The sequence below is a fragment of the Bubalus bubalis genome, chromosome 3 (assembly GCF_019923935.1).
Source record: "Bubalus bubalis isolate 160015118507 breed Murrah chromosome 3, NDDB_SH_1, whole genome shotgun sequence".
NCBI lineage: Eukaryota > Metazoa > Chordata > Mammalia > Artiodactyla > Bovidae > Bubalus > Bubalus bubalis.
Genome location: NC_059159.1, coordinates 103558418 through 103585545, shown reverse-complemented (window position 1 = coordinate 103585545; position 27128 = coordinate 103558418). Strand labels below are relative to the sequence as shown.

At 36.2% G+C, this 27128-nt stretch overlaps 1 protein-coding gene across 6 annotated transcripts in view; it reads right to left on the bottom strand.

Annotated features, from left to right (window-relative positions):
• RFX3 (regulatory factor X3) overlaps window positions 1-27128 on the bottom strand; it is a 342491-nt gene that overhangs the window by 254025 nt on the left and 61338 nt on the right. The window contains exon 1 of one of the 6 annotated variants that reach the window (XM_044939912.2): window positions 17390-23341. The exons of 2 other annotated variants lie outside the window; for them this stretch is intronic. In XM_044939912.2, coding sequence (XP_044795847.2) covers window positions 17390-17459 — 70 coding nt within the window. In that variant the 5' untranslated portion in view covers window positions 17460-23341. Of the gene's footprint in view, window positions 1-581; window positions 2013-17389; window positions 23342-27128 lie in introns of those variants that run through there. 3 more of the 6 variants (XM_044939910.2, XM_044939911.2, XM_025281553.3) reach the window with 3 other exon arrangements.

The following is a 27128-nucleotide window of genomic DNA, read 5'->3' as shown; positions in this document are numbered from 1 at the left end:
TGAGGAGAAAGGAAAGCCTCAAAAAAGAAAAAAAAATGAAACAAAACACAATGATGAGGGTATGTCAAAGAAACACAGGAGTTAACACAGAACAATTAAAAAGCTGCCAATGACCAAAGCTAGAATAATTTGAGCAATAAAACAATATTGGATTTTAACCTAAAGTATAAAATAAATATCACTGAATCCATACTTTACATAAATAAATGATTGGCTAAATAAACAAACAGATAGGGAGAAGAAACATATATCTTGTTCAGAAGTATTCTAAATAATTCACAAAGCTACTTCCCACTCAAAGAGGTGCAACATAACTCCTGACTCCTTAAGTGTGGGCTCCATAGAGTAACCTCCTTTCAAATAGTATAGTGTGGAAAGAGGGGGTTAAAGAGAGACTTTAGAGTGGGAAAATCTGTTAATAAGAGGAAAATATGTGCAAGATACATGAGAATTCTATGTGCTACCTTCATAAGCTTTCTGTAAATCTGAATCTATTGTAATATTAAAGATGTATTTTAAAAGTTGAAAAAAGAAAGATCTTCCACTGCCTTTCACTGTCTAAAGTTTGCTATCTAGCTTACCTGCAGAAACTCTAGTCAATTTTAGACCACTTCAATTGTACAATTCTTCACAACACTCTCAAATCCAGAGGTAACTTGCACTGCAGTAGAATGGAAAGGTGAGAGTCACAGACCTGCATTTGAGTTTGGCTCTTTATGGAACTATGCACTTGACAGAAATAACCAATCTCCTCATCTATAAAATGGAGCAAGCCTACCTGGAGGACTTTCCTATGGGATGGAGGCTAACGGGATGGCCTGTCTGCATTCTCATCAATGAATCTCATCGGCATCTATCCCTAGTTTGGCCCATTTGGGTGTTAACCAGTTTCCAGACCTGGGTGTTTCCAGTTTGTTTCTTTGATGCTCAAATGTCATTCTTAATTAAAAAAAAAAAATCAATCCATGTTAATTCTATCTGTTGAAGAATAACCAGAAATCAGATAGAACAGTTGACTCTAGTGGATACAGGCGTGGGAGGCAAACATAATTCAACTGTATACACTCATGGGCTACCTGAATTATTTTTTACTATGTGTACACATTAGCTGAAAACTGTATAAATCTTCATTATGTTGAATTGGTTCATAGTGCGTTTCAGGCCTTCTACTTTTCTGTCTATTCATTCTATTAATCTTTGAGAATTTGATATTGCAATTCCAACTAAAAATCTTAATTTATTCACTTTAAAAAATTGTAATATATATAGTGGAACTATATGTAACTTTGTTCTGTATTTTTTAAGTCTCCTGCAAATGTGTTATCATACTTTCCTAATTTCAAAAAGAAAGAAAGAAAAAGTTATTACAGAAGTAACAAGAAATTCATTACTACTCAGGGATTACTATAATTTTCTTACTTCTACCTTCATACCTGCTGTCTGTTATCTCCTTTTAATGCAGTATCATAGCAAAGAGCAAGAAGCACAGCTCCAGAGAAATCTAAAATTATTTCAAACAACTTCTTTTGTACCAAATCAGCTGTCTCAACTGGCAAAGCAGTCTTGGAATCAAAAGTGACTTGAATCTAGGTTTGCCTGTATACTAGTTATTTAACCACACTAAACCCCAGCGTCCTCATCTGTAAAACTGGAATAACAATACCCACATTTCATAAGTTTGTTGGAAAGATTAAATACAAGTACATGTAAAATCCTTAGCCATGCTTGGTCCATCTATTACAGCCATTATCAGTATAAATAGAAGCCTGTGGGAAGATTTGCTTTCTCACTCAAACTTGTTTTTCTACTTAGCTATGCATCCAGAAGCAACTTCCAAGTTTTAATACCTTTAAAATGCAACTGGTTTTCAGCAATTATTACTTCTAGCTTCCTAAAGAAAAAGCATTAAAGAACTAGAATGAACAGTATTTCCTTCTCTGCACAGAAAAGTCTCCAATCTTAAGAAACATGAAAGACTCACACACTATAGGTAACATACTTAAAGTTGAATAATTCTTTTGAACCATAAAAGCAACAAAATAATCAATGACAATAACAGAAAATTTGATTAAATGTGCAAATGCTATGGTTGAAGCTGTCTTTGGGATTCTGCCAGAGAATTGCTAAGTTTAAAATTTTAGGTTATATTTGTATACTGGCCCTTTGTTTTAGTTTACTTGCAAAGGGGTATGTCACACATAGACAAAGTTTTCTGAGACTAGTGGTAACATATATAAATAATTTTAATAAAAATCAAGTTAGAGCAACACATATAAAAATTTTATATGATCAATGAATATTTGTTGAATGAATTTTGAGTGTATAAATATGTAAATAAATAATACATAACCAATGCATCTTCTTTCCTATGAGTTATGAGAAATACCATTCTCATCCTTTCTCAAAAAGGGAATTAAACAATATATTTTACACTGATACCTATTTTACCACAGGTTTTAAATTAAAGCACTTCAAAAACTATAGGTAATATTTCCACTTACAGGACCTTTTGTGTTTGTGGGGATTCACACACATCTACATACAAATACAAGGCAAACACTTTAGTAGAAGTGTGTATCTCTACATACTTGCATGCAACTTAAGATATGAAAGTAGTACCTTAACAAAAGATATTATTTGAGGTATTTTTTTATACTTCCTGATTTTTTTTTTAGAGTTTTGCTACAAGACTCCTTAAAACCCCTTCTTGCTTTTGAGATTACACATAAGAAAAACTCATGTATCTCTGTATCTCTGACTCAAAACCACTTGAAGCAACTTGACTGTTAACTAGAAAGTCAAAAGGCATTGAATAACTATAAATTTTTACACTGTGCCTGTCAGTGAATTTTCAGTGGAAATCTGAAAGTACAATGATAAAAATCTTAAAGAATCATCTATTTCAAACGGTTAGGTTAGGAAACATTTAAGAACATTCATCCCGTTCCTCCACCAGCCAATACAATAATGACCACTGTTGACTGATTTTTTTCTCAATTCTTCCATGTTATGTAACACTTCACAGTTTGTAAGTCACTCACACGGATGTTAAAACATATATGGTAATCCTGACAAAACCTGTGAGCAAATGTTGTGCAGTTCATTCAGTCAGGGATACAGGGAATGTGATTTGCACAAGGGCACCAAGCTAGTAATTGGCAGAAGTGGGATTCACACCCAAGTCCTCTGGCCATACAAACACTGCTCTCCCCACTCTCCCCATAGCTCAGGTCCCCTTTCACTGACCACCCCCTTTAGTGCAGCGTGATGCCCCCCGTCCACCCCGTGCAGTCCTTCCCCAGGTGGTTTACCACAACCTTTCTGACCTCACACCAGTCTATAGCCATAGACATCTTCCCAAATTTAAATCACTCTTTAAGGTAAGACCAGCAAATGCTTTTCAGTGTTTCCAGACACAGAATAAACTTTTTGGTAAGGTCTGAATGGCCTGACCACTACTTCCTTTTCCGGTTTGGAACATAATTTCTGTGCACCAGACAGGCTTTCCATCCTTTATAATCAGCACGCTTACTCACATTAGGTCCCTCTCTGCTCCCCTTTCCACCAAGCTAACATATAGTATTGGATAAGGCAATGGCACCCCATTCCAGTACTCTTGCCTGGAAAATCCCATGGACGGAGGAGCCTGGTAGGCTGCAGTCCATGGGATCGCTAAGAGTAGGACACGACTGAGTGACTTCACTTTCACTTTTCACTTTCATGCATTGGAGAAGGAAATGGCAACCCGTTCCAGTATTCTTGCCTGGAGAATCCCAGGGACAGGGGAGCCTGGTGGGCTGCTGTCTATGGGGTTGCACAGAGTCGGACACGACTGAAGTGACTTAGCAGCAGCAGCAGCAGCAACATATAGTATACTCTCTTACCTCATGTCACTTTCTCAAGCAAGCCTTCCCTTACTAATCAAATCAAATGCTCCTATTATACACTCCCAGGATGCCAGGTACCTTTACTTCCTGTAGTTAGCATAGCTGCAATTACATGTACTCATATAATTATTTTGCTTACTGTCTGACTTTTCCACCAGACTGTCAGTACCACAAAGGGTAAAGATGAAGTTATTTTCCCATTTTTAGTCACTATTATATTCCCAATGCCCAGCACAATTTCCAGCCCTAGAATAGGAACTCAATACTTCCTTTTAAAAGTTGAACAAATATGGAATTAGGATAATTCCTCTTTCAGTCTTTATATATTTGAAAACAACTATTATTCTGATGATCCCTCATTCTGCACATACATGCACAAAAGTTTTATTAAGGAAACCACTCTGATTCTTTAAAATAATCTTTTTATGACAAAATTCTCAGACACTTCTTAAAACCTGGAAGCTATAAAGGAACACAATGGTATTTTCTAACCAGTCCAGGGATTCTGCAACTTTTATGTTCCAAACACTGCACTTCTATTAAAATAATCTATACCTGAGACACAGCGGTGACAGTTATATCACATTTTCAGGTCTTCTTCAGATGAACTGCTCTTAAAACACATCTGATTCTTACCAGTGTGATAATTTGACAAACCTATATGCAGAATTCTACATTAATCACTATTGAAGGCCATTTTAATTTCAGCCAATCATTTCAGACAACTAAGCCTTTTTTCAATCCTGATTCCCTTATCCAAACTATTAGCTTTAGCTCCAGCTTTATGTGATATGCAAATATGATGGGCCTGTTTCATCCAAGCCAGAGATAAAATTGATTAACAGGATAGAGTGAAAGAAAGAGCCAAGTCACATCTCTAGAAATACCTCTCTTCAAGCCGACAGCAATCCATTCATCACCTTTTTTCAAACATCTATGAATCTACCTGTCCTCTCAAAACAGCACCTAATTTGACCATCTATTTCATAAACATAATGTGAGATACTCTGTCCAAGGCCTTGCCAAATCAACTTACTCCACCTACACAGGAAAAAGAATCACATGAGTTTAATATGATATATTCCAACTGAACGTATGTGGTTTCCAGAGGACTGTTTCTTTTCTAGTTAAGTCTTCACAAATCATTTGTTTAATGATCTATTTAAAAATTGTCCCAAAGACAGACATGATACCCACTAATCTCAGAGTTTCAGAATTCTATTTTTACCCCTTTTTAAAAAATAAATAAATTTAAAAAAGCAGTATTTGCAGGATCTTAAGTCTTTGGGGACCTCTACTACTGACCATAAATTGCTCAAAAACCACTCATTTCTCCAAGTCATTTAATTTCAGGACATTTACTAGTTGAGAGCATTGAGTACTTTCTTATCACTGCTTCACCTTCTGGAAATTTTAACTCTCTTGCTACCATCATTAGTCTCCTTTACTGAATCTGAGTATCATTTTTTTTTTTATAGAGACGTTGAGATCACCAAGAAGTTCCATAGCTCTGCCTTAAATTCCAATATCTGGTATTATCACACAATCTAACCCAAGCAATATTTTATCCTTTTTCTCGTTTTCCTTCACGATCTGAACACATGTTGTGGTCCTTAGCCCCGTTATGAGCTTCAAAACAGTTTGGGATTCAGCCTCTTGTATGTTCTTCTCTTTTATACCACTTCTGCATTTCTGTTCCAACCCCATCTTATGTACGAGGATCACTTATGCTTACATTGCCAGTACTTCACTATAAACATTTCATGCACTCAATCAAGATTTTATTGCTTGCCAAATATATGCAATTCACCCAACTAGAGCAAAGGATACAAAGAGACCTAAGAGCTTATCCCTGCCTTCAAGGAATCCAGAGGAAAAAAACAGACATTGGGGAAGAAATACAGGCCCAAACATGCCAAGATAAAAGTGCTATGTGAGCACGCTACAAAGCGACTAGCTCAAGGATGAAACAGTTGCTGAAGTCTTCATCAAGAAAATGATAAATGAAATGAGTCCTGAGGTGAGGAAATAGTCAGTAAAAGACTAAAAGTATGTCCAAAGGTAGGGTAATATAAAGAGTGCCTTGTTTTCATACAAGAGTGGTTAACGTCAAGTAGCTGGGATTTAAGTTGCCTGGAGTGCAAGAGACTGCCTGAAAATATAAACCCAGTTATTATAAGGCCTTGTGATTTAGGTGTCCAATGCACAGAACAAATACAAAGAAGCAAATTCTCTCTACAGAATACAGGTAGGTAGGTTTAGTTGCTAAGTCTTGTCCAACTCTTGTGACTCCATGGACTGTAGTCTACCAGGCTCCTCTGTCCATGGGATTTCCCAGGCAAGAATACTGGAGTGGGTTGCCATTTCCTTCTCCTGGGGATCTTACCAATGCAGGGATTGAACTCAAGTCTCCTGCACTGCAGGCAGACTTTACCAAATGAGCCACCAGGGAAACCCCACAAAACACTATGCAGCAGTTAAAACAAATCAAGGTGTATACTCAGTAACATGGAATGGTCTTTAGTATTAGTGCTGAGGGCAAACTAAATAATGTCTATAACATAATATCAGCAATGCAAAATTAAAATACATGTACATCAATGCAAAGAATTGACTCATTGGAAAAGATCCTGATGCTGGGAGAGATTGAAGGCAGGAGGAGAAGGGGATGATTGAGGATAAGATGGTTGGATGGCATCACTGAATCAAAGGATATAAGTTTGAGCAAGCTCAAGGAGTTGGTGATAGACAGGGAAGCCTGGAGTGCTGCAGTCCATGGGGTCACAGAGTCGGACACGACTGAGTGACTAAACTGAATTGACATTGAGTGTTTATATGCACACAAAACAAAGCTACAAGTTTATACAAATAAAAGGATTCAGATCAAAAATATGATATGATAAAATATAATCCCCTACAAAGAGGGAGGGTCTTCCCTGGTGGCTCAGAAAGTAGAGAATTCACCTGCAATCTGGGAGGACCTGGGTTTGATCCCTGGGTGGGGAAAATCCTCTGAAGGACATAGCAACCCACTGCAGTTATTCTTGCCTGGAGGATCCCCATGGACAGAGGAGCCTGGTGGGCTGCAGTATATCCATGAGATCGCAGAGCTGGAAATAACTGAGTGACTAAGCACAGCACAGAAAGGCAATGTAATGAGAAGTCTGGAGATGAAAAGAAAGGAATTTTTTAAAAGTGTATATGGGAATACCAGACCACCTGACCTGCCTCTTGAGAAACCTATATGCAGGTCAGGAAGCAACAGTTAGAACTGGACATGGAACAGACTGGTTCCAAATAGGAAAAGGAGTACATCAAGGCTGGATATTGTCACCCTGCTTATTTAACTTATATGCAGAGTACATCATGAGAAACACTGGGCTGGAAGAAGCACAAGCTGAAATCAAGATTGCCAGATTCACTTTCTTTATGGCAGAAAGTGAAGAGGAACTAAAAAGCCTCTTGATGAAAGTGAAAGAGGAGAGTGAAAAAGTTGGCTTAAAGCTCAACATTCAGAAAACAAAGATCATGGCATCTGGTCCCATCACTTCATGGGAAATAGAAGGGGAAACAGTGGAAACAGTGTCAGACTTTATTTTTTGGGGCTCCAAAATCACTGCAGATTGTGACTGCAGCCATGAAATTAAAAGACGCTTACTCCTTGGAAGAAGTTATTACCAACCTAAATAGCACATTGAAAAGCAGAGACATTACTTTGCAAACAAAGGTCCATCTAGTCAAGGCTATTGTTTTTCCTGCGGTCATGTATGGATGTGAGAGTTGGACTGTGAAGAAGACTGAGCGCCGAAGAACTGATGCTTTTGAACTGTGGTGTTGGAGAAGACTCTTGAGAGTCCCTTGGACTGCAAGGAGGTCCAACCAGTCCATTCTGAAGGAGATCAGTCCTGGGTGTTCTTTGGAAGGAATGATGCTGAAGCTGAAACTCCAGTACTTTGGCCCCCTCATGCAAAGAGTTGACTCATTGGAAAAGACTCTGATGCTGGGAGGGATTCGGGGCATGAGGAAAAGGGGACGACAGAGGATGAGATGCCTGGATGGCATCACCGACTCAATGGATGTGAGTTTGAGTGAACTCCGGGAGTTGGTGATGGACAGGGAGGTCTGGTGTGCTGCGATTCATGGGGTCCCAAAGAGTCGGACACGACTGAGCAACTGAACTGAACTGAACTGATGACAACCAAAGACATAAAGAAAAAAAAAAAAACAACTTAGTGTTCCTACAAATGACAGAAATTTTAAAGCCTGGAAATGGCAAAATACAATATACTTTTTAGGAAGAAAGTTTGGCCCACTGTGAACTGCAAACCCCTGTAGATATAGTTTATTCTAGAATTGAAGAGCATGGGTTCATCATCGCTTTTCTGCACATGCTGAGTAGATCTTTATCATTCTGTTAAAAAGGCTAGGAAAACTGGCAGACTAAACTGCCAATAAGTAAAGAGGGATGTAGAACTTTTGTTAAAAGATGAAATGGAAGACTAGGTTGGACAGAGAGTTAATAGCTGCAAATAAAAGCAGTATCTTACAGTCCAAATTTTACTATCTTCTGGAAACTTTACTGTGTAGATAATGAACTATGTAAATAGTAAGGGTTTTAGCAAGATAAGGGTCTATTTCATTTTCTTATAAGTATGCCAAAGGGAGAGCAATGAGACATTAAAACAAAGTCTTGATGAGTGTGTCTTGGGAACTCAGAATAGGTGTCTCTGCAATAAACTCACACAGGCCATACCATTTGCAATACCAAGAGCTGCTTCATCTGTACAAACAGACTTTCTATAGAACCATAACTGAACACTACAGGCAACAAGCCAATATTCTAAAACTTCATCAAGCTCTAGTGCCAGGTGACAACTGTTTGCTTGACATGATTTATGCAACACATTTCATCTAGTTATCTTAGAATCAAAGGAATTTTATCAAAGCATTCTCATTCAGATAAACAGGAATGATTTCTCTTCCAATCACATCTGTGGAAAACACACCTGGGAAGTTCCAGGATGAGATCCTACTCATTAAATGTTCAGAACAAAGAACTTAAAAACAGAAAGTTGGCAGCCTATTTAGCAGTCCTCTATTGTGAATCTGCCTGCAATGCAGGAGACCCTGGGTCGATTCCTGGGTTGGGAAGATCTGCTGGAGAAGGGATAGCTACCCACTCAAGTATTTTGGGCTTCCCTTGTGGCTCAACTGGTAATAGAATCCGCCAGCAATGCGAGAGACCTGGGTTCAATCCCTGGTTTGGGAAGACACCCTGGAAAAGGGAAAGGCTACCCACTCCAGTGTTCTGGCCTAGAGAATTCCACAAACTGTATAGTCCATGGGGTCGCAAAGAATCAGACACAACTGAGCGACTTTCACTCTCACTATTGTGAAGACACTTTTTTTCATTTGAATGCAGAAATATAACTAAAAAGCAACCAGAATCAAAATAAATTTTAATTAAAAATGATACATATACATAATACATAACATGGTTAACAATACTGTACATATAACCACGGGGCCTTCCCTGTTGGCTCAGCGGTAAAGAATGCACCTGCAATAGAGGAGACAAAAGAGATGTGGGTTCAATTCCTGGGTTGAGAAGATCCTCTGGAGGAGGCATGGCAACCCACACCAGTATTCTTGCCTGGAGAATCCCATAGACAGAGGAGCCTGGTAGGCTGCAGTCCATGGGGTCACAAAGAGTCGGACATGACTAAGCGACTGAACACACACATATATAACCGTACATTTCTACAGACATGTTCATGAGGGTCAAATGTTTGTTTTTCTGTTTGGTCTGTGCTTCATTAATCTGAAAGACATTCTTTCCCCTCTGAATCTTCTCATGAAGTATCATTCCAGCCCCTACTTACTTATCCATCATCTCATCTTACTATTTTTTCATCCATTCAGAGTAAGGTAAACTTCAATAAAAAGTGGAAGTTAAAGGAGGGTATCTTAAATAATAACCAAAACTATTTTATTTATAAGGGGCATTTTTATTTTACCCTTATTATTACTTATCACCCTGCTTATTTAACTTATATGCAGAGTACATCATGAGAAACGCTGGACTGGAAGAAGCACAAGCTGGAATCAAGATTGCCGGGAGAAATATCAATAACCTCAGATATGCAGATGACACCACCCTTATGGCAGAAAGTGAAGAGGAACTCAAAAGCCTCTTGATGAAAGTGAAAGTGGAGAGTGAAAAAGTTGGCTTAAAGCTCAACATTCAGAAAACGAAGATCATGGCATCCAGTCCCATCACTTCATGGGAAATAGATGGGGAAACAGTGGGAATAGTGTCAGACTTTATTTTTTTGGGCTCCAAAATTACTGCAGATGGTGACTGCAGCCATGAAATTAAAAGACGCTTACTCCTTGGAAGGAAAGTTATGACCAACCTAGACAGCATATTCAAAAGCAGAGACATTACTTTGCCAACAAAGGTCCGTCTGGTCAAGGCTGTGGTTTTTCCTGTGGCCATGTATGGATGTGAGAGTTGGACTGTGAAGAAGGCTGAGCGCCAAAGAATTGATGCTTTTGAACTGTGGTGTTGGAGAAGACTCTTGAGAGTCCCTTGGACTGCAAGGAGATCCAACCAGTCCATTCTGAAAGAGATCAGCCCTGGGATTTCTTTGGAAGGAATGATGCTGAAGCTGAAACTCCAGTACTTTGGCCATCTCATGTGAAAAGTTGACTCACTGGAAAAGAGTCTGATGCTGGGAGGGATTGGGGGCAGGAGGAGAAGGGGACAACAGAGGATGAGATGGCTGGATGGCATCACTGACTTGATGGACGTGAGTCTGAGTGAACTCCGGAAGCTGGTGATGGACAGGGAGGCCTGGTGTGCTGTGATTCATGGGGTTGCAAAGAGTCGGACACGACTGAGTGACTGAACTGAACTAAATACATATTATCTATGGAAAATGAGATAGGGATATTAGTTCCTTCCCTCTATATAAAATGTGTTTCTTGTATAATCAAGAAAAACTATTTCAAATTACTATAGTGACTTCCCTGATAGCTCAGTCGGTAAAGAATCCACCTGCAAATCAGGAGACCCCGGTTCGATTCCTGGGTTGGGAAGATCCGCTGGAGAAGAGATAGGCTACCCACTCCAGTATTCTTGGGCTTCCTTTGTGGTTCAGCTGGTAAAGAATCTGCCTGCAAAGCAGGAGACCTGGGTTCAATCCCTGAGTTGGGAAGATCTGCTGGAGAAGGGATAGGCTACCCACTCCAGTATTCTGGCCTAGAGAATTCCATGGAGTCTATAGTCCTGGACTTGGAAGGAGTCGGACATGACTGAGCAACTTTCACTTCCACAGTGACATGATGAGGGAAAACTTCATTATAAGAAATTCTCAACTTCAAAAGATGGTTAATATCAAAACTGCAATGAAGTGTATCACCTCACACCAGTCACACTGGCCATCATAAAAAAATCTACAAATTATAAATGCTACAGAGGATATGGAGAAAAGGGAACTTTCTTGCACTGTTGGTGGGAATGTAAATTGATAGAACCACCATGGAGAAGAGTATGGAGAATCTTTAAAAAAAAAAAGGTGGGGGGATAAAACTATCATACAAGCCAGCAATCCCACTACTGAGCACATATTCTGAGAAAATAATAACTGAAAAAGGCACATATACCCCAATGTTCTTTGCAGCACTATTTACAATCACCAGGACATGGAAGTAACCTGAATGCCCATTGACAGATGAACGGATAAAGAAGTTGAGGTACATATACACAATGGCATATTATTCAGCCATAAAAAGGAATGAATTTGAGTCATTTGAAATGAGGTAGATAAACCTAGAGCCTGTTATACAGAGTGAAGTAAGTCAAAGAGAAAAAGAAATATCATATGTTAATGCATATATATGAACTCTAGAAAAATGGCACTGATGAACCTATTTGCAGGGCAGAAACAGTGATGCAAACATAAAAGATGGTCTTGTGGATACAGTGGGGGAAGGACAGGGTGGGACAAATCAAGAGAAGAGTAGTGACATATACATATCACTATGTGTAACAGAGCTAGTGAGAAGCTGCTATATAACACAAGGAGCTCAGTCCCACACTCTGTGATGATACAGACAGGTGGGATGAGGTGGTGGGTGGGAGGGACACAAAACGGAGGGGATAAATATATACTTATGGCTGATTCATGCTGTTGTATGGCAGAACCAGTGCAACATTGTAAAGTAATTATCCTACAATTAAAAAAAATAGATGGTTATATATCAAAGGACCTCAGTCTAGGATCTTCCTCTTGCCCTCTCATTTTCCTGGCTAAAAATCCAACTTTAGATACAAATCCACAATCATTAGCTTTGTCAAAGGTTCTGTGAGAAATTGAAGAGTGACTGACAAAGACTGACAAAGTCTAAAAGCTACATATATATACTTAGAAAAGACAATCTGCTCTGGACTCAAATTCTATATTATACCAAGATGCCTATTTTTCATATAATGAGACACATTAATATAGCACCTCAACAATTCATGCTATAAATACAAATATTCTTGCACCTCAATCTACCCATGTATGAAGTGAAATAACCTAATATTAGCAATGTCACATAATAGTTTTAACAGTATGGTAAGGAAAAAGTCCTTGCTCAGTACAACAATTATTGGCCTGATATTTACCAAGCTTTCCTCTTACACAATCGTAAGTAAGTCAACATTTAAAAAACAACAATATAACATTTAATGTCCAATTTTACTTTTCTTAACATTCAATTTGAAACTAATAAACCTGTTTATTCATATCACTTAGTCACCTCATTCTTTGTACACCTTAACTGAGCTGGGATTTCACAGAATCTCAGAGCTGGTATGTCACCTCTCACCTTCTCAGGCTCAAGAATAGTACTAGGGGCTAAAACAAGTCCTCAAACAATATGTTAAATCACTAATTACACTAAGACATGATAATAGTTAAGTTATACGCTACAAAAGTCCACTAACAAAAAAGCTCCAAAACACTGCTATTTTTCTTTCCATTCCAAGTATTCATACCTCTATTTCTATAATGAGGAAGAATTATACTCAGATGACCACTTAAACAATCAGTTTCCTAATAAGCAACATATTTTACTGTATGTACAATAGAGAATTACACATGCCTACCAATGCTTCTTTATATTCTCTCTTTGACGTATTTAATGTTCCCACAGAATGATATTTACTTGTAAAATGACAAATTATTGTAATCTACAAAATACATTTTTTCCCAGTGAGTTATGACACCCTTGAGATTTACTATTTCTTTCCTATTTTCTTTCACTAATATTCATTTAAAATGTACAGTGTAGTAGTAGTACCACAGCTGCCTTTAATGCAGTAATTTGTAACTTGCCTTTTTATGTCATTCTATACAGTAAATAAATGTAAATGCAACTCATGGGGTGAATGCTTCTTAAAATATAATCATGCAAAATATCAACAATATGTTTAACGATTTAGTTACAGGTTTTGATTCTTATATTTTATGTCATTATGTCAGTGGTATTTAATGCAAAGTAAGCATTTAGCAAATTTACACAGGAGAAAAATTTCAAGTTCATGACTGCTATAATGAGAAAAAATGCAAAAAGATCTATTTAAGCATCTTGTGAAATTCTTTTTCATATAATTTAAACTTTTCAGGCAGTTTTGAAATCTCACTATTCTAATAAATGTTATATGATATTTATAAAGATAAGAATACACTAGATGATTTACAGGGTATAGGGTCTCTCCTCATGGGGTTTACAGTCTAAGCTACATAGCAAAACATAAGTAACAAACGTTTTTAAACCTTGTAGCAATGTTAAATTTTTAAAACTCTTGAAAGTACATCAGAGAATAACAATTTTCATTGCATGAAAACATAAATTGAGTTTTATGTTTCTTTATTCAACAGTATAGTTCACAAGTTTTATTCATTTAATCCAATTTCCCAATCCTCCAAAACAATTTTAACAGATACTGTGTTAGTAAAACAGCATTTTTTATTCATCCTAAAGCCCACAGAATATGCTTTGGAGGAAGGTAGAATGATTTTAACATCACCGTGTAAAAAGCCATCCAATAAGGTTTAGTCAAATCAACAACTAAGCACTTGAAATCCATCTACCAGTCCTCCCATCAAAAAGATAAAATTTAAGAACTATTGCCCTTTCAAGGAATTGGTTCTGGCTAGGAAGAAGCACAATGAAAACAATATTATGCTAGGTCAAATTTTTTTCAAAAATTCACTGCAATTACAATTATCACTGACAAATCTTAAGAAGTTGAAGTATAAAGTACGAATTAATAAGAATGTACAAAAGGCTGTACAAAATGTTTCAATGAACAGCAAATGCAAATATTAACATCTTTATGAAACACAGTATCAGGTATTTACAGTTTATTGAAAACAAATTCTCATCCAAATTTACATTTGCTTTGCATGTCAAATTTTGCAAATATCTGCATGAACATACCTGTATAAGCTATTTTATTGTTTTATCTTGGTTTTAGAAATAAATAACCATTTGGAGAACATCTGAAAAGAATAACATGCCCTATATCATATATTAAAATATTTATTTCTGTGATAATAAATAAGTTGTTAGAGTAACATAAGTGAACTTTTGTGTTTCCCAATTCATAAATCAATTGGTGCTTATACTATTTCTGAAAATAAAAGAGGGGGGAACATTCATTAACTCCTTTTATGAGGCCAGCATGATTCTAATTTTTTTTTAAATGACAAAAATATTATAAGAAAATTTAATCAATACCAATATTTCTCAAGAAAACAGACACAAGTATGTCTGTAAGAAAATCCTAAGAAATCAAACTGGTAACACATAAAAAGTGTAATAAATCATGATAAAAATGGGACTTATCCTAGAATTTAAAAGCTGCTTAATATTAGAATATCAATCAGTGTAATTTACCAGATTAACAGACTAAAATACAAAAAGACAAATACACCGACACATATATCATGAATTGATTTTCAATAAAGGTGTCAAAGTAATTCAATGAAGGAATTATAGTGCTTTCAACAAATGATGCTGAAAAAATTGGATACTCATATGGAAAGACATGAAACTTACATTACCCCATATATAAAAATCAACTTAAGATGTATCATCAACCTAAAGAGATGATAAACTTCAAGAAGAAAACAGACAGATAAAATGACATTAGATTAGACAAAATTTTTAATACTCTATAGAAAGCCCAAAGAAAGAAATTGATAAATTAACTGCATCAAAGTACGACTTCTGTTCTTTGAAAAGACACACTTAAGAAAATGAATAGGCAAGCACATCAATGTGAGGGGAAAAACCAGCAAAATATATTTTTGATAAAGGGTTTGTATTCAGAATATGTAAATATCTAAAAATTACTCAATAAGGAGGAAAAAAACATGATTTTTGGGGACATGTGTAAATATATGGTTGATTCATGTTTATTTTTGGTAGAAACCAATGCAATACTGTAAAGAAATTATCCTTCAATTAAAAATAAATAATTTTTTTAAGTAAATGTAAACGGTAAATGGATACTTTACAAATGGGGATATGTAAATAACCAATAAGTGTATATGAAAATGTTCAACATCATTAGTCACTCTCTGCAATACAAATTGAAACTGCAATAAACTACTACTACTACATACTCAATGTAACTAGAGCTAAAATTAAAAACACTGTCAGTACTTCTATTAGCAAGGATGCAGAGCAACTGGAACTCATACATTACCAGAAGAGATGCAAAAATGGTACACTTGGAAAATAGTTTGGCAGTCACTTATAACATTAAAATATTTCCTCATTATAAGACTCAGCAATCTTTCTCCTACTCATTTACCCAAGTGAAACAAAAACATATGCTTATATGAATACTTGTACCAAACGTATATAATAGCTTTATTTATGATAGCCAAATCCAGAAATACTCCAAAGATCCATCAACTATTAAACAAAAAAAAAATTGTGGCACAGCCATACAATGAATAGGAACAAACTACATGACTCACGTACAGATACAATCTAAAAAAAACAGGTACAAAAACTGTACACTATGATTCCATTCTAGAAAAGGCAAGACAACAATGACACTGAGCAGAGATGTGGCTGACAGAAGCCTAAGAAAGAGGTAAAGGATTGATTTTAAAGGCTCATAAACAAGCTTGCTGAGGTGATAGAAATGTTCTTGTTGGGTGATAGTGGGTGAATTATATGTAAAATATGGCTGAATAAAACCAATTAAAAATAAACTCACTCAAAAATATGCTGAAGACATACATTAGTAAGAATCTCTGGTAACTTACCTATTCAAGAAATAACTGCAATTTGTTTGATTTGATTTTTTTTTTAATTTTATTTTATTTTTAAACTTTACATAACTGTATTAGATTTGCCAAATATCAAAATGAATCCACCACAAGTATACATCGTTTGATTTGAATATGTAAAACTCTAAATGCTAAAAAACCCCAAACAGTTATCAGTGGAAAAGTCAGTCACTCTAGCATCCCTATGATTTCTATGCCTTTTATCACTTCATTTATATTTGCAAAGAAACTATACTAGTATATGAGGACCGGCTTATTAATTAAGACATTTATTCTAAAGGACACTTTAATAAAATAGAAAACTAATAACATGTAACTTATTTTTTCCCAGAGTCTTACCCTTATAAATCACAGTATCAGTGGTCTGAAAGTGTCTTAGTATCTCACTTGTAACATCCTGCCAATCCTTGTCTTAAACTTTATCTCCTGGCATGTGCATTATAAATCAATACTTATTAACGCATCAATCTAAGTATATTACAAGTCACATTAAAATATTCCTAAAGAGTAACTACAAAGAAAAATGTAATATTCCTGTATTGCCAGAGCTTATACTACACTTGAAAAGAGAAGGCATATATACAGGACACTTTTATTAACAATATAATATATATGCCAAAAAATATATATATAAAAGGACTGGAACACTGTTAGGGTAAGAAAGAAAGCAAAAGTGGACTTTTATTTGAGATATAAGGGACTTGATCATTCTTGAACATGGATATGAAAAAAATGAACACAAAAATGACATAGATGTGACTATGTGAACAACAATTTCAACAGAGAAAGACTTACCTAAATTGGAAGATTAGAAAGAAGTACAAGGTAAGTTGGAAAAATAGGGTTTATTTATCCAAGCAACATTTATTGAGTACCTATTGTATGTGTCAGGCACAGTACAGAAATGGAGCAGTTTGGGAAGAAATTCTAGTCTTAGGAATTTGGTCTTTTTACTCTGTAGACAATGAAAGTAAGAGAGTTCTTCAGAGCTCATGGCAATTTCACATATATTATCTCAAACAATCTTCACAAAAAATGATTTTGTAGAATGAGGAAACAGAGACTTGGAAGGTCTATGTTTATGCTTAAAGTACTACAACAACAAAGGAGAGAAAAAAACCCAGATCCTTCTAAACCTACCTGAGTGCTCCTCTGTTGCTCCATTCTCCATACTATTATGCTCTTTTTCCTCAAGAAAACAATAAATCATTAAAAAAAAAAAACAGCATGATGTGATAAAAGTAGTATTTTAGTCAAATACATATGGTGGTGATGTATGAGTTGAATTAGAATGCACAGAACCTGGTAGCAAAGAGATCTAGTACTCTAATAATCCAGGAATAAGTGGAAGCCATAGGAATGAAAGTCAGTATCTGTAAGACTACACAAAGATTCAACTAGGTATCTTATTTGAAATGCCAAGAGACTAAAAAATAAGCAGAAGACTAGTAGAGCCACTTACAAAACTGAAATGTCATAACAGATCTGTTTTGTTGAGGAAATCATCTACTGTGGTCAAATTATTTCCCAAACACAAAGATAAACACATTATACAAGTCTCTACAACTAAAGCCAGAATAATGCAGGGTTTACTGCACTTGGATCCTTTATGTACAGATATTTGTAATTTATATTCTAAACAGTCCAAAACCTCCAAAAATCCCCACAGGTATCTACAGTCACAAAGCCCAGTAAGAGTTATATGCCCACTTTCCGGAAACTTTTAAAATAGTTGATACACCATAAACTAAAGAACAAATAAGTATCTGTTTAATTAACTATCATTGAGTCAAGGCTTTCTTCCAGGAGATCAGAGTTATTTACCAGTAATAAGTAAATTCCTATTCAAAAGCACGCAACTTAGAAAGTATTTTAAAATTTATAAAAAAAATCAAATCTATCTTACCTCTTAGTTGGAAATTATTTCTCAGAGCAGGGCTATATGTGTAATCTTTCCCAAGATTCTAAAAAAATTCCATTCTTTATATTAGTTTACTGACAACAGCATTGGACTGGTAGCTCTTTAATAGCTATAACTTGAGATCCAACAGATAAGCTAGTTCTTAAAAGGGGATAACTGGCGTGCTGAGTCCCTGGGTTGCAAAGAATTGGACATTACTTAGAGACTGAACAACAACAGAGAGCTGGGGCCAAATAAAATCCTATGCAACCCAGAGTGGAAAGAACAGAGGTCAATACTGCACTTTTGCAATGGCCAGTAGAGGCTGCCAATGTACAAAGACCTATAGGGCTCCCCTCCACCTCACAAACATACAAGGTGTTGCCACCAAAACAAAACGCATGTCCCATGGCACAGTATGAAGCCCAGCATTCTGGGCTCCTCAAAGAATATTATTCAATGGCAATCACCAAGTATCTTTTCAACCATAGCTTCTGGGCATGTGTTAAACAAACAAAGGAACTGCAGGGTATTTTGAGTACTTTTGAAAGATGATCACACTTAGCCACTCTCTGGTCAAAAGAAATCACGACATGTTACACAATTATCTTTCCAGAAGTGATCCTTCAGATTTTAGAAACATGTGAAAATGAGTATTTTCAGTGAAAAAAACAGTTTGCTTTATGGTCTTAAAATTCTCGTTTGAATAGATGTATTATTTGACTTCTTCAAATAAAGGGAACAGGTTAGAGCTGAAGGAATTTTCAGTTACTGAGTCATAATTTGATCTATAATTTGTAAGTATCAATCTTAAATTACCAATCCTAACATGCTTAAAAGGAACTTCCTCACATTCAGCAGTCAGGGGAAGATTCTGTCCGTCTGTGCCCCTCACCCAGAGCCAAGAACACAGACACTCAAATATACCAAGTGGCAATCAATTCTTAAAATTCATTTCATGAATCTGCTCAAAACTTTGAAGAATTATGTATCTGGCCCTTTTTGAGTTCCACAACACTGCTATTTCTTGTAGAGAGGAACTCTGCTGTCAATCACAGCTCCCTTTTGCCACGCAAATATGTGCTGCAGCTTTCACTTGTCACTCCTATTATATGTAATGTAGGCAGCTTAGCACTAAATCAATTTAAGGAACTGCAGAAGTTAAATACATACATTATTATGATGATGACAGAAAAGGCAATGAATGTCTTGCAGCTCCATTTGCTTTCTTTGTTAAGAAAGAAAAAACTAATTATCTGCAGCTGTCAACCATGAAGACCTAGACCTATTTAAGTCAATATTAGCCTTGGACAACTGAAAACATTTCTCATATTTTTGCCAATTGTTTTCTTTTTCTGAAAAAACATATCTCATTATGAAATATTAAACATTCTGAAGGACAATGTAAAAAACAAGTTGCAAAATGTAAGAATAAACATTTGTATCCCTTTTCAAAACCAATTCATTTTAATACTCAAAAAACTGACTGCCCATTCTCTAATTAGTGTAGTCAAAATTTTGAAAGATACCAACCCTCTCCACATAAATTCATATTAAAAAAAATTCAACTGAAACCCCACAGACTAGTGGTTGCAATGAAATTATGTTAAGATGATCAAAGGAGAAATTTTAGCCATTTATTTAACAAAGGGAAAGAAAAACTCATTCCAAAGTTAAAATCCTGATAAATAACAGAAAATTCACACTGAATTACCACCTTCTATGTAGTATCATGTAGTCTTTTATCTATCAAACTTACATTTTTCAATCTAGTCCCATTAAAATCTAAAACTGAATAGCTAATTAGTTTGTATATTTCTTATCCAGAAAATATCAAACAAGAATGAAAAGATTACTCTTAATAAGTTAAAAAAAAATCACTATATAACCTATGGAATAGTATACAAAGGCCATTATTCTTGATTATGAACATAAACATTCTGCGCATTTGCTCTTACTGAGTTTTCAGTGATAAAACATTATTCTTTTATTTCTTGTAAAGAGCTTTTCTCGCAAGAATACACTTAACAGTATTTTAAAATTCCATATTAAAACACTATGCATTTAGCTTTCTAGAGAATTAAACCTATGTACCCCCTAATATAAGCAAAATCAACATAGATAAATTGAAATTCAATTACATAAGGAAAAAAACCTAACAAATAGCCTAAAAAAATTAGTTTTACACATAGTAGCTTCACGTTTAAGTCCCTAAACCAGCCTTAAAGAGAAGTCTTTTCTAACTACATCTAACCCAGCACTCCTCCCTTCCATCTAAAGGAATCACTTATCTATTTTCAGGAGATAAGGGAGAAAAGGTCAAGAATCTTTAACGGCATAAAAAGCAAAGTCATCTCAGATCCAAAGACTCACATGTGGAAATGGCTAAGCTACAGACACAGACATGGCCTGTGCGATAGGTAAAGAAATAGTATAGTTAAGGACCAAACAAACATGAAGCAAAATTTCTACTGTCCCTTAACTAGCAATTGACAGGATCAAAATTCCATTGTAACTCTGCCAACAAAGCCCAGGTTCTTTTCATAACACAATACTATCCCCAAGCAGAATTCTTCTCTAACTCTACATCTTAAAAAATCTGTATCTATCAAGATCGAGCAATGGTTGCCATCCTGTACAATTGATGATGCTGGTGAGAGTGTTATCCAAATGCACAAAGCAAAAATGAAAAAATATGATTGGGAAACAATCCTTTGTCTTAAAATGAGGAGGATAAGATAGGTGACCCTCCAGGGTCCTTTTAGCACTAACATTCTAATATACTTTGGATTATTTATCTTGCTAAGACATTTAGGAACAGATAAGAAGCCTCTGGCTATTTCTTTCTTACTTTCTGACATCTGTTCAAGGTAACATTATAATTCCCAGCTGATTATTTTATAAAAACCTAAAAATAGCATCTACAACTAATACAATTCTCACAACTCTGTTAGAGGGATTATCATCATATACAGGTGAGAGAAACTAGGTTCAAGATTGTGGTAACTTGGCACAAATCACCGAACTACTAAATAACAGAGTAATTCCAAAGGCAGGTCTGCCCTACTCACAACTCAGGACACCTCCGATCAGGTACTAGAGGCCACCATAACAACACGGTCTATTTGTACATCACCAGAACTTGGTTACATGCTCCTCTTTAGGTTCTCAAAACAGCCCTGTAATGAAACAAGGCAGGTAATAGTAGTATTCTGGCCTCATTTTACAAATGAGAAAACTGAGACTCAGAGAGAAATTTAAACCACTTGCTGAAGAATCCTTCAGAGTGATGTCAAAGTCTTAAACACAGGCTTCCTGACTCCAAGTCGTGTTTCTTTTGTCATTGTAATTTTTACTGTCAATTACAAGTTGGCTTTAACGTATCTTTAAAACACTTTTATGCCTACACTATGTAACCTGGTCTCTCCAACTCTGAAGTCTACTCAGTGGAATGGAGCCCATGAAGGCATCATGTCTACACTTACATGTGACATAACTTACATTTCCAATACAGAATTTATTTTCCAAAGATATCTGCCTATGACTGTCAAAAAGATTTCCACTCAGATTTTGAATGATCAAGAACAAGGTTCTGCACGTTAGAAAAATCCAACTTGAATCCCACCAAGGAAAAAAAAAAAAGATGCCTAATTTGCGAGTTTGTTAAATTATAAATCAGACTTCTCCTTGCTTATATCCACTTAATAGGACAGTCAGTAGTACGGCCTTCTTGGCATTAATTCCTCAAAATCTTTCTACCCAAATGCACTGACATTACCGAAGGCCAGAATGATCTCATTTAGTAAAGCAGCTTCTTGCCCTTTCATTAGGCCCTATCTAAATTACGGTATGAAGACATAAGGCCCTGTACTTGTGACTGGTTCATGATAAAGGCACTAGCTGGTCCTGTGGCCTGATGAAGTCTGGGGCCACAGAAGGTTCTTTTTTGGACTTTATCATTCCAAGAACAGACAATTCATTTTGAGCCAGAAAAATAAAATATAATCTTGGGCCATCTGGTTCTGTAGCACTCTATATTTGCTTAGAAAGGTCACTGTTGTCAAGTTATTGAATGTTATCTCTGGATTTGACAGGAAGAGAGAAGTTTCTGAGAGCAGGCCAGGAATATTAAAGCATCGTATATTAAGGTGTAAAGTAGTGTTTAAAAGCTTGGGCTTTGATATTAAACAGACACAGTTCAAATCCTAGCTCCACTACCTACTAGTTAAGTGGCCTTGGGCAAGGCAGCAGTTTTCTTAATTCATTTTACCCATCTATAAAACTTAGATAATAACATTCTAGAGGAATATTTGTAATAACAACATTACCTAACACTTGCTGCGATTCATGGGGTCGCAAAGAGTCGGACACGACTGAGCGACTGATCTGATCTGATCTGATAGATCACTAGTCTATAGTTACCATTTAAAACTTATTCAGCAATTATTATCTGTTAACTTTCATTTCCTTTTACTCTAGTTTGGTGTGAAACTAAAGTTTCATTGCTTTTATTAAATATTTCTCCAGACAACAAAGTGGAATTTAAATATAGACTTACAATTTATGCTATGCACATAAAGTACATGAATTTAGAGCCTATCTTTAACAAAACTTCCAGTCTGTCTTAAGCATTTAAGCAATGGTCACTCCTTTTTAAAATAAGATTTATAGCAGCCATTACTTTGTTAGTAGAATGACAGAGTTACTGTGTCACTCAAGAATGAATACTAAGCAGTATCAAATCTGCATCCAAACTTCAGTGAGCCTAGCACAGCTGCTTTACTGAACAACTGTTTCAGTATCTGATGTTGTTATATGATAGTTACTTTCTTTGTATTAGGTAGTTTTCTATACATGTTTCATAGCGGTACTATGACCCAACTATTGCAGTAACAAGAAAATCCAGAGTTGATACAGATAGCTTATTTATGCCCTTCTCCTTTGGGAGATTAGCAATGTGGCTAAAAATATACAAATAATTAAAACATATATTTAGAAAAGCAGCTCAATCGAAACTCCATCCGGAATGTAGCCAAACAACACTGTTTTCAGTTCAGCAGGCCAGATTCCAGACTGACTTACATAACACCTTTTGTAGCTCACATCATGTGCACAGATGCTCAGTCATGTCCGACTCTTTGCAACTCCATGGACTGTAGCCCACTAGGTTCCTCTGTCAATGGAATTTTCCAGGCAAGAATACTGGAGTGCATTACCATTTCCTACTCCAGGGGATCTAACCCACGTCTCTTGCATCACTTGCATTGGCAAGCAGATTCTTTACCACTGGTGCCACCTGGGAAGTCTTGTATCTCGATGATGGGCAAATATTTTACCTGCACTTTGGTAGGAATAGCCATCATGATGTGTTGAATTGTATTAACCTTACATTGTCTAACTGCTTTCTCCCAAATCAAAGTATGCCCTATAAACTGGATCAAGAGTTATAGTCTCAGGCTAGGAAGCAACATTTCTATCTTTTCTACTTCAACTATCAGCTGCTATGCAGTTTCCTGCTTGGTGTCAATGAGAATAGGTCCATCTCCTCCATGAGCTGTTGGGTGGGTTCTCTGCTTTCTCCACATTGACCTAAAAGGTCTGCTGCTACTAAGTCGCTTCAGTCATGTCCGACTCTGTGCGACCCCATAGATGGCAGCCCCAGGCTCCCCCGTCCCTGGGATTCTCCAGGCAAGAACACTGGAGTGGATTGCCATTTCCTTCTCCAATGCATGAAAGTGAAAAGTGAAACTGAAGTAGCTCAGTCATGTCCAACTCTTAGCGACCCCATGGACTGCGGCCCACCAGGCTCCTCCGTCCACGGGATTTTCCAGGCAAGAGTACTGGAGTGGGGTGCCACTGCCTTCTCTGCCTAAGAGGTCTAGAAGTCATCAAAAACAAATCTCAAACTTCAGGTTCCAATCAAGATTACTCATAGATCAACAGAAAGAAGTCTAATATTCAAGTATTGAATTAAGGGCTACAAAGGTAAGGATCACAGAAATTGATAAGCTTACACAGAAAAATATCACAATATATGAGAAACTCTCTTGACCAGGCTTCATTTACCCAGCTTGTTAACTGAACCCACATTCTCCATTTCCTCTCCCTCTACAGGGACAGATGCCCACAGTGTGCTGAAAACTCACAGAATGTGGCCTACTCTCTGGTCCACCCCTTATAGTCTTGCTCCCCAATGCTGAGTGTCTCTTCTCCCCAGATCATCAGTATTTGCTGATTAGGGGAGTTTTATTGTTCCTGTAATTAATTTAATTATCTACTAGACAAATAGTGAAAGCAAAAACAAAAGCTAAAGTATCTTTAAAAACTTCTTCAAAAGCTTTGAAAGACTTAATAAAGGCAAGTCACTATGTAACACTGGTGTTAAAATACAGAAAGTTAAGAGAAATATAAAAAACTGATGAAAATCATAAAATATAGAACAATGGCTCTCAAACTTTAGCTCAGAGGCCTTATAAAAACAGATTGTAGAGCCCCACACTCTTAGTTTCTGATTCAGTGAATCTAGGGTGAAAACAAAAATTTGCATGCTAAGAAAGTCCCATGTGATGTTGATGCTGTTCGTCTGGAAACCACACTTAGAAAACTATTGCTTTTCAATTCTCTAAAGTTTTAATCTACATTACAGAAACAAAGTATAAACTGAAAATGATTTGCTATAAATATAATAGATTTAAGAAAGACGCATTGTTCCAGTCAGCACACCCATTCAAAGGAAAGGCCTTGGCCCTAACCCAGAGACATTTATGTTTTGAGTTAAGACGTTAGTGGAACGTATACATCATCTTTTATGAGCTGTACTGACTTTTTCAATTAATGGACAAACTATAAGAAACAAACTCATCAGAAGAGACCTCCTGTCAAATACAAGTGATAAAAGTATTACCAGAGTCTAAAAATCCCTTCCCAGGTGGCTTAGTGGTAAAAAACCTGCCTGCCAAGCAGAAGACACAGGTTCAATCCCTGGGGCGGGAAGATCCCCTCGAGTAGGACATGGCGAGCCACTCCAGTATGCTTGCTTGGGAAATCCCATGGACAGTGGAACCTGGTGGGCTACAGTACATTGGGCTGCAAAAAGTCAGACATGATTTAGCAACTAAACAACAACAAAAATCCCTTCATCTTCACTATTTGTAAAAGGAAAATTCTAATGTGTAGAATTGGTTAAAAATTTTGCTAAAAACACAAGCTTACAGTATCAGTGAAACCTTTAAAATAAAAATTTTATGTATCACTATCTAAACTTACTTATGAGATTTGTGCATTGGAGGATTAGAAATATACATTGTCAGCCAAGTGGCAGAGTCCAGCCTTGACTACAGATCTGTCCTCATATTCAAAGTGGCTTTTCCTCCAACCTTACAACATGGCAGTATGATCTTTGGAAGAGTTCAAGACAAATTAGAAACAACATTTGGCTCCCAATCAATCTACATGTCTGCAAAATAGAAACTGCCGAAATTAATTCAACTATTTAAAACTAGATGAACTATAAGCATTATATCTGCTGTTTTCAATAAGACTGTAAGCACACCCAAAGGCATACTTACTATTAAATGGCTAGTTTATTCTATATAGGGCATTGTAAGAGAGCTGGTCTACCCACACTGAAGCAAAGTTTTTGGCAACACAACACTGTTTAGGCAAGAAATTTGTGGAAAACAGATGACAGAAAAATTCACAGACGGATGCAGTAGGGTAAGTGAAATGGAGAACACCATGTTCAGAGAACATCAAAGCAGCAGCCTAGATATACGCTGAAGTAATGTACCTGAGGATGTGGCATTTATAGACTGCTTGGAAACAAGATAAGCTACTCAGTGACAGCAATCACCATTATGATCATGCAAGCTTACCATTTTAGAAATTAGAGGTACAGAAAAAAGCATTTTATCTTTGCCTTAGAAGGTGCTGATGTGTAATGTAGCATCATATGAATTGCAAAAGTAAAGAGGACCATATTTGATAAAGTATGAAGGAATTCAAATGGCCAGTTTTACACACTCAATGTAATATGTTTAGAACACTAGCCCCAATTAGTATTATAGTATTTGAGGTCAGGGAACAGTTTGTGAAGATTTGCAATAACTATTCTGTTTCTTTAGAAAGTGATTCAAAAGTAAATAAAGGCCTAACATCATGTTAGCAGTAAGCTATAGACCTAGAAATGGTTAGGGTGGTCACTATAAGACAAAACCAAACCAAAAACATAAAATAACAAGTGTTGGTGAGGATGCAGAGAAAGTAGAACCCTTGTGTACTGTTGGTGGAAATGTAAAATGGTGCAGTTGTTATGAGAAACTGTATGGAAGTTACTAAAAAAATTAAAAATAGAATTATCAAATGATCCAGTAATCCTACCTCTGGGTATATATACAAAAGAACTGAAAACAAGACCTTGAAGAGATATTTATACACCCATCTTCTCTACAGCATTATTCACAATAGCCAAGAAGTAGAAGCAGCCTAAATGCCCATTAATAAATAAATGGATAGGATGTGTTGGGAGTTTGGGATTACTAGATGGAAATTATTATATATAAAATGAATAAGCAAGGTCCTACTATATAGCACAGGGAACTATATTCAATATCCTGTAATAAACAATGGAAAGGAATGTGAAAAAGAATATATACATGTGTAAACTGAATTACTTTGCTGTGCAGCAGAAACTAACACAGTATAAGTCAAATATATCTCAATTTAAAAACCACTGAAGAAAAAACTATCACTTCAATAAAATAAATTTTAAAAAATAAATGCATAAATAGTATACACATAAAGTTAGCATACCTGGGAGCTATTGCAGGTTTGGTTCCAGACCACCACAATAAACTAAATATTGCCAACAAACTGAGTTATGTGATTTTTTTGGTTTTCCAATGCATATAAAAGCTATATTGACACTATACTACAGTCTATTATATGTGCAATATCACTATGTCTAAAAAATGTATAAAT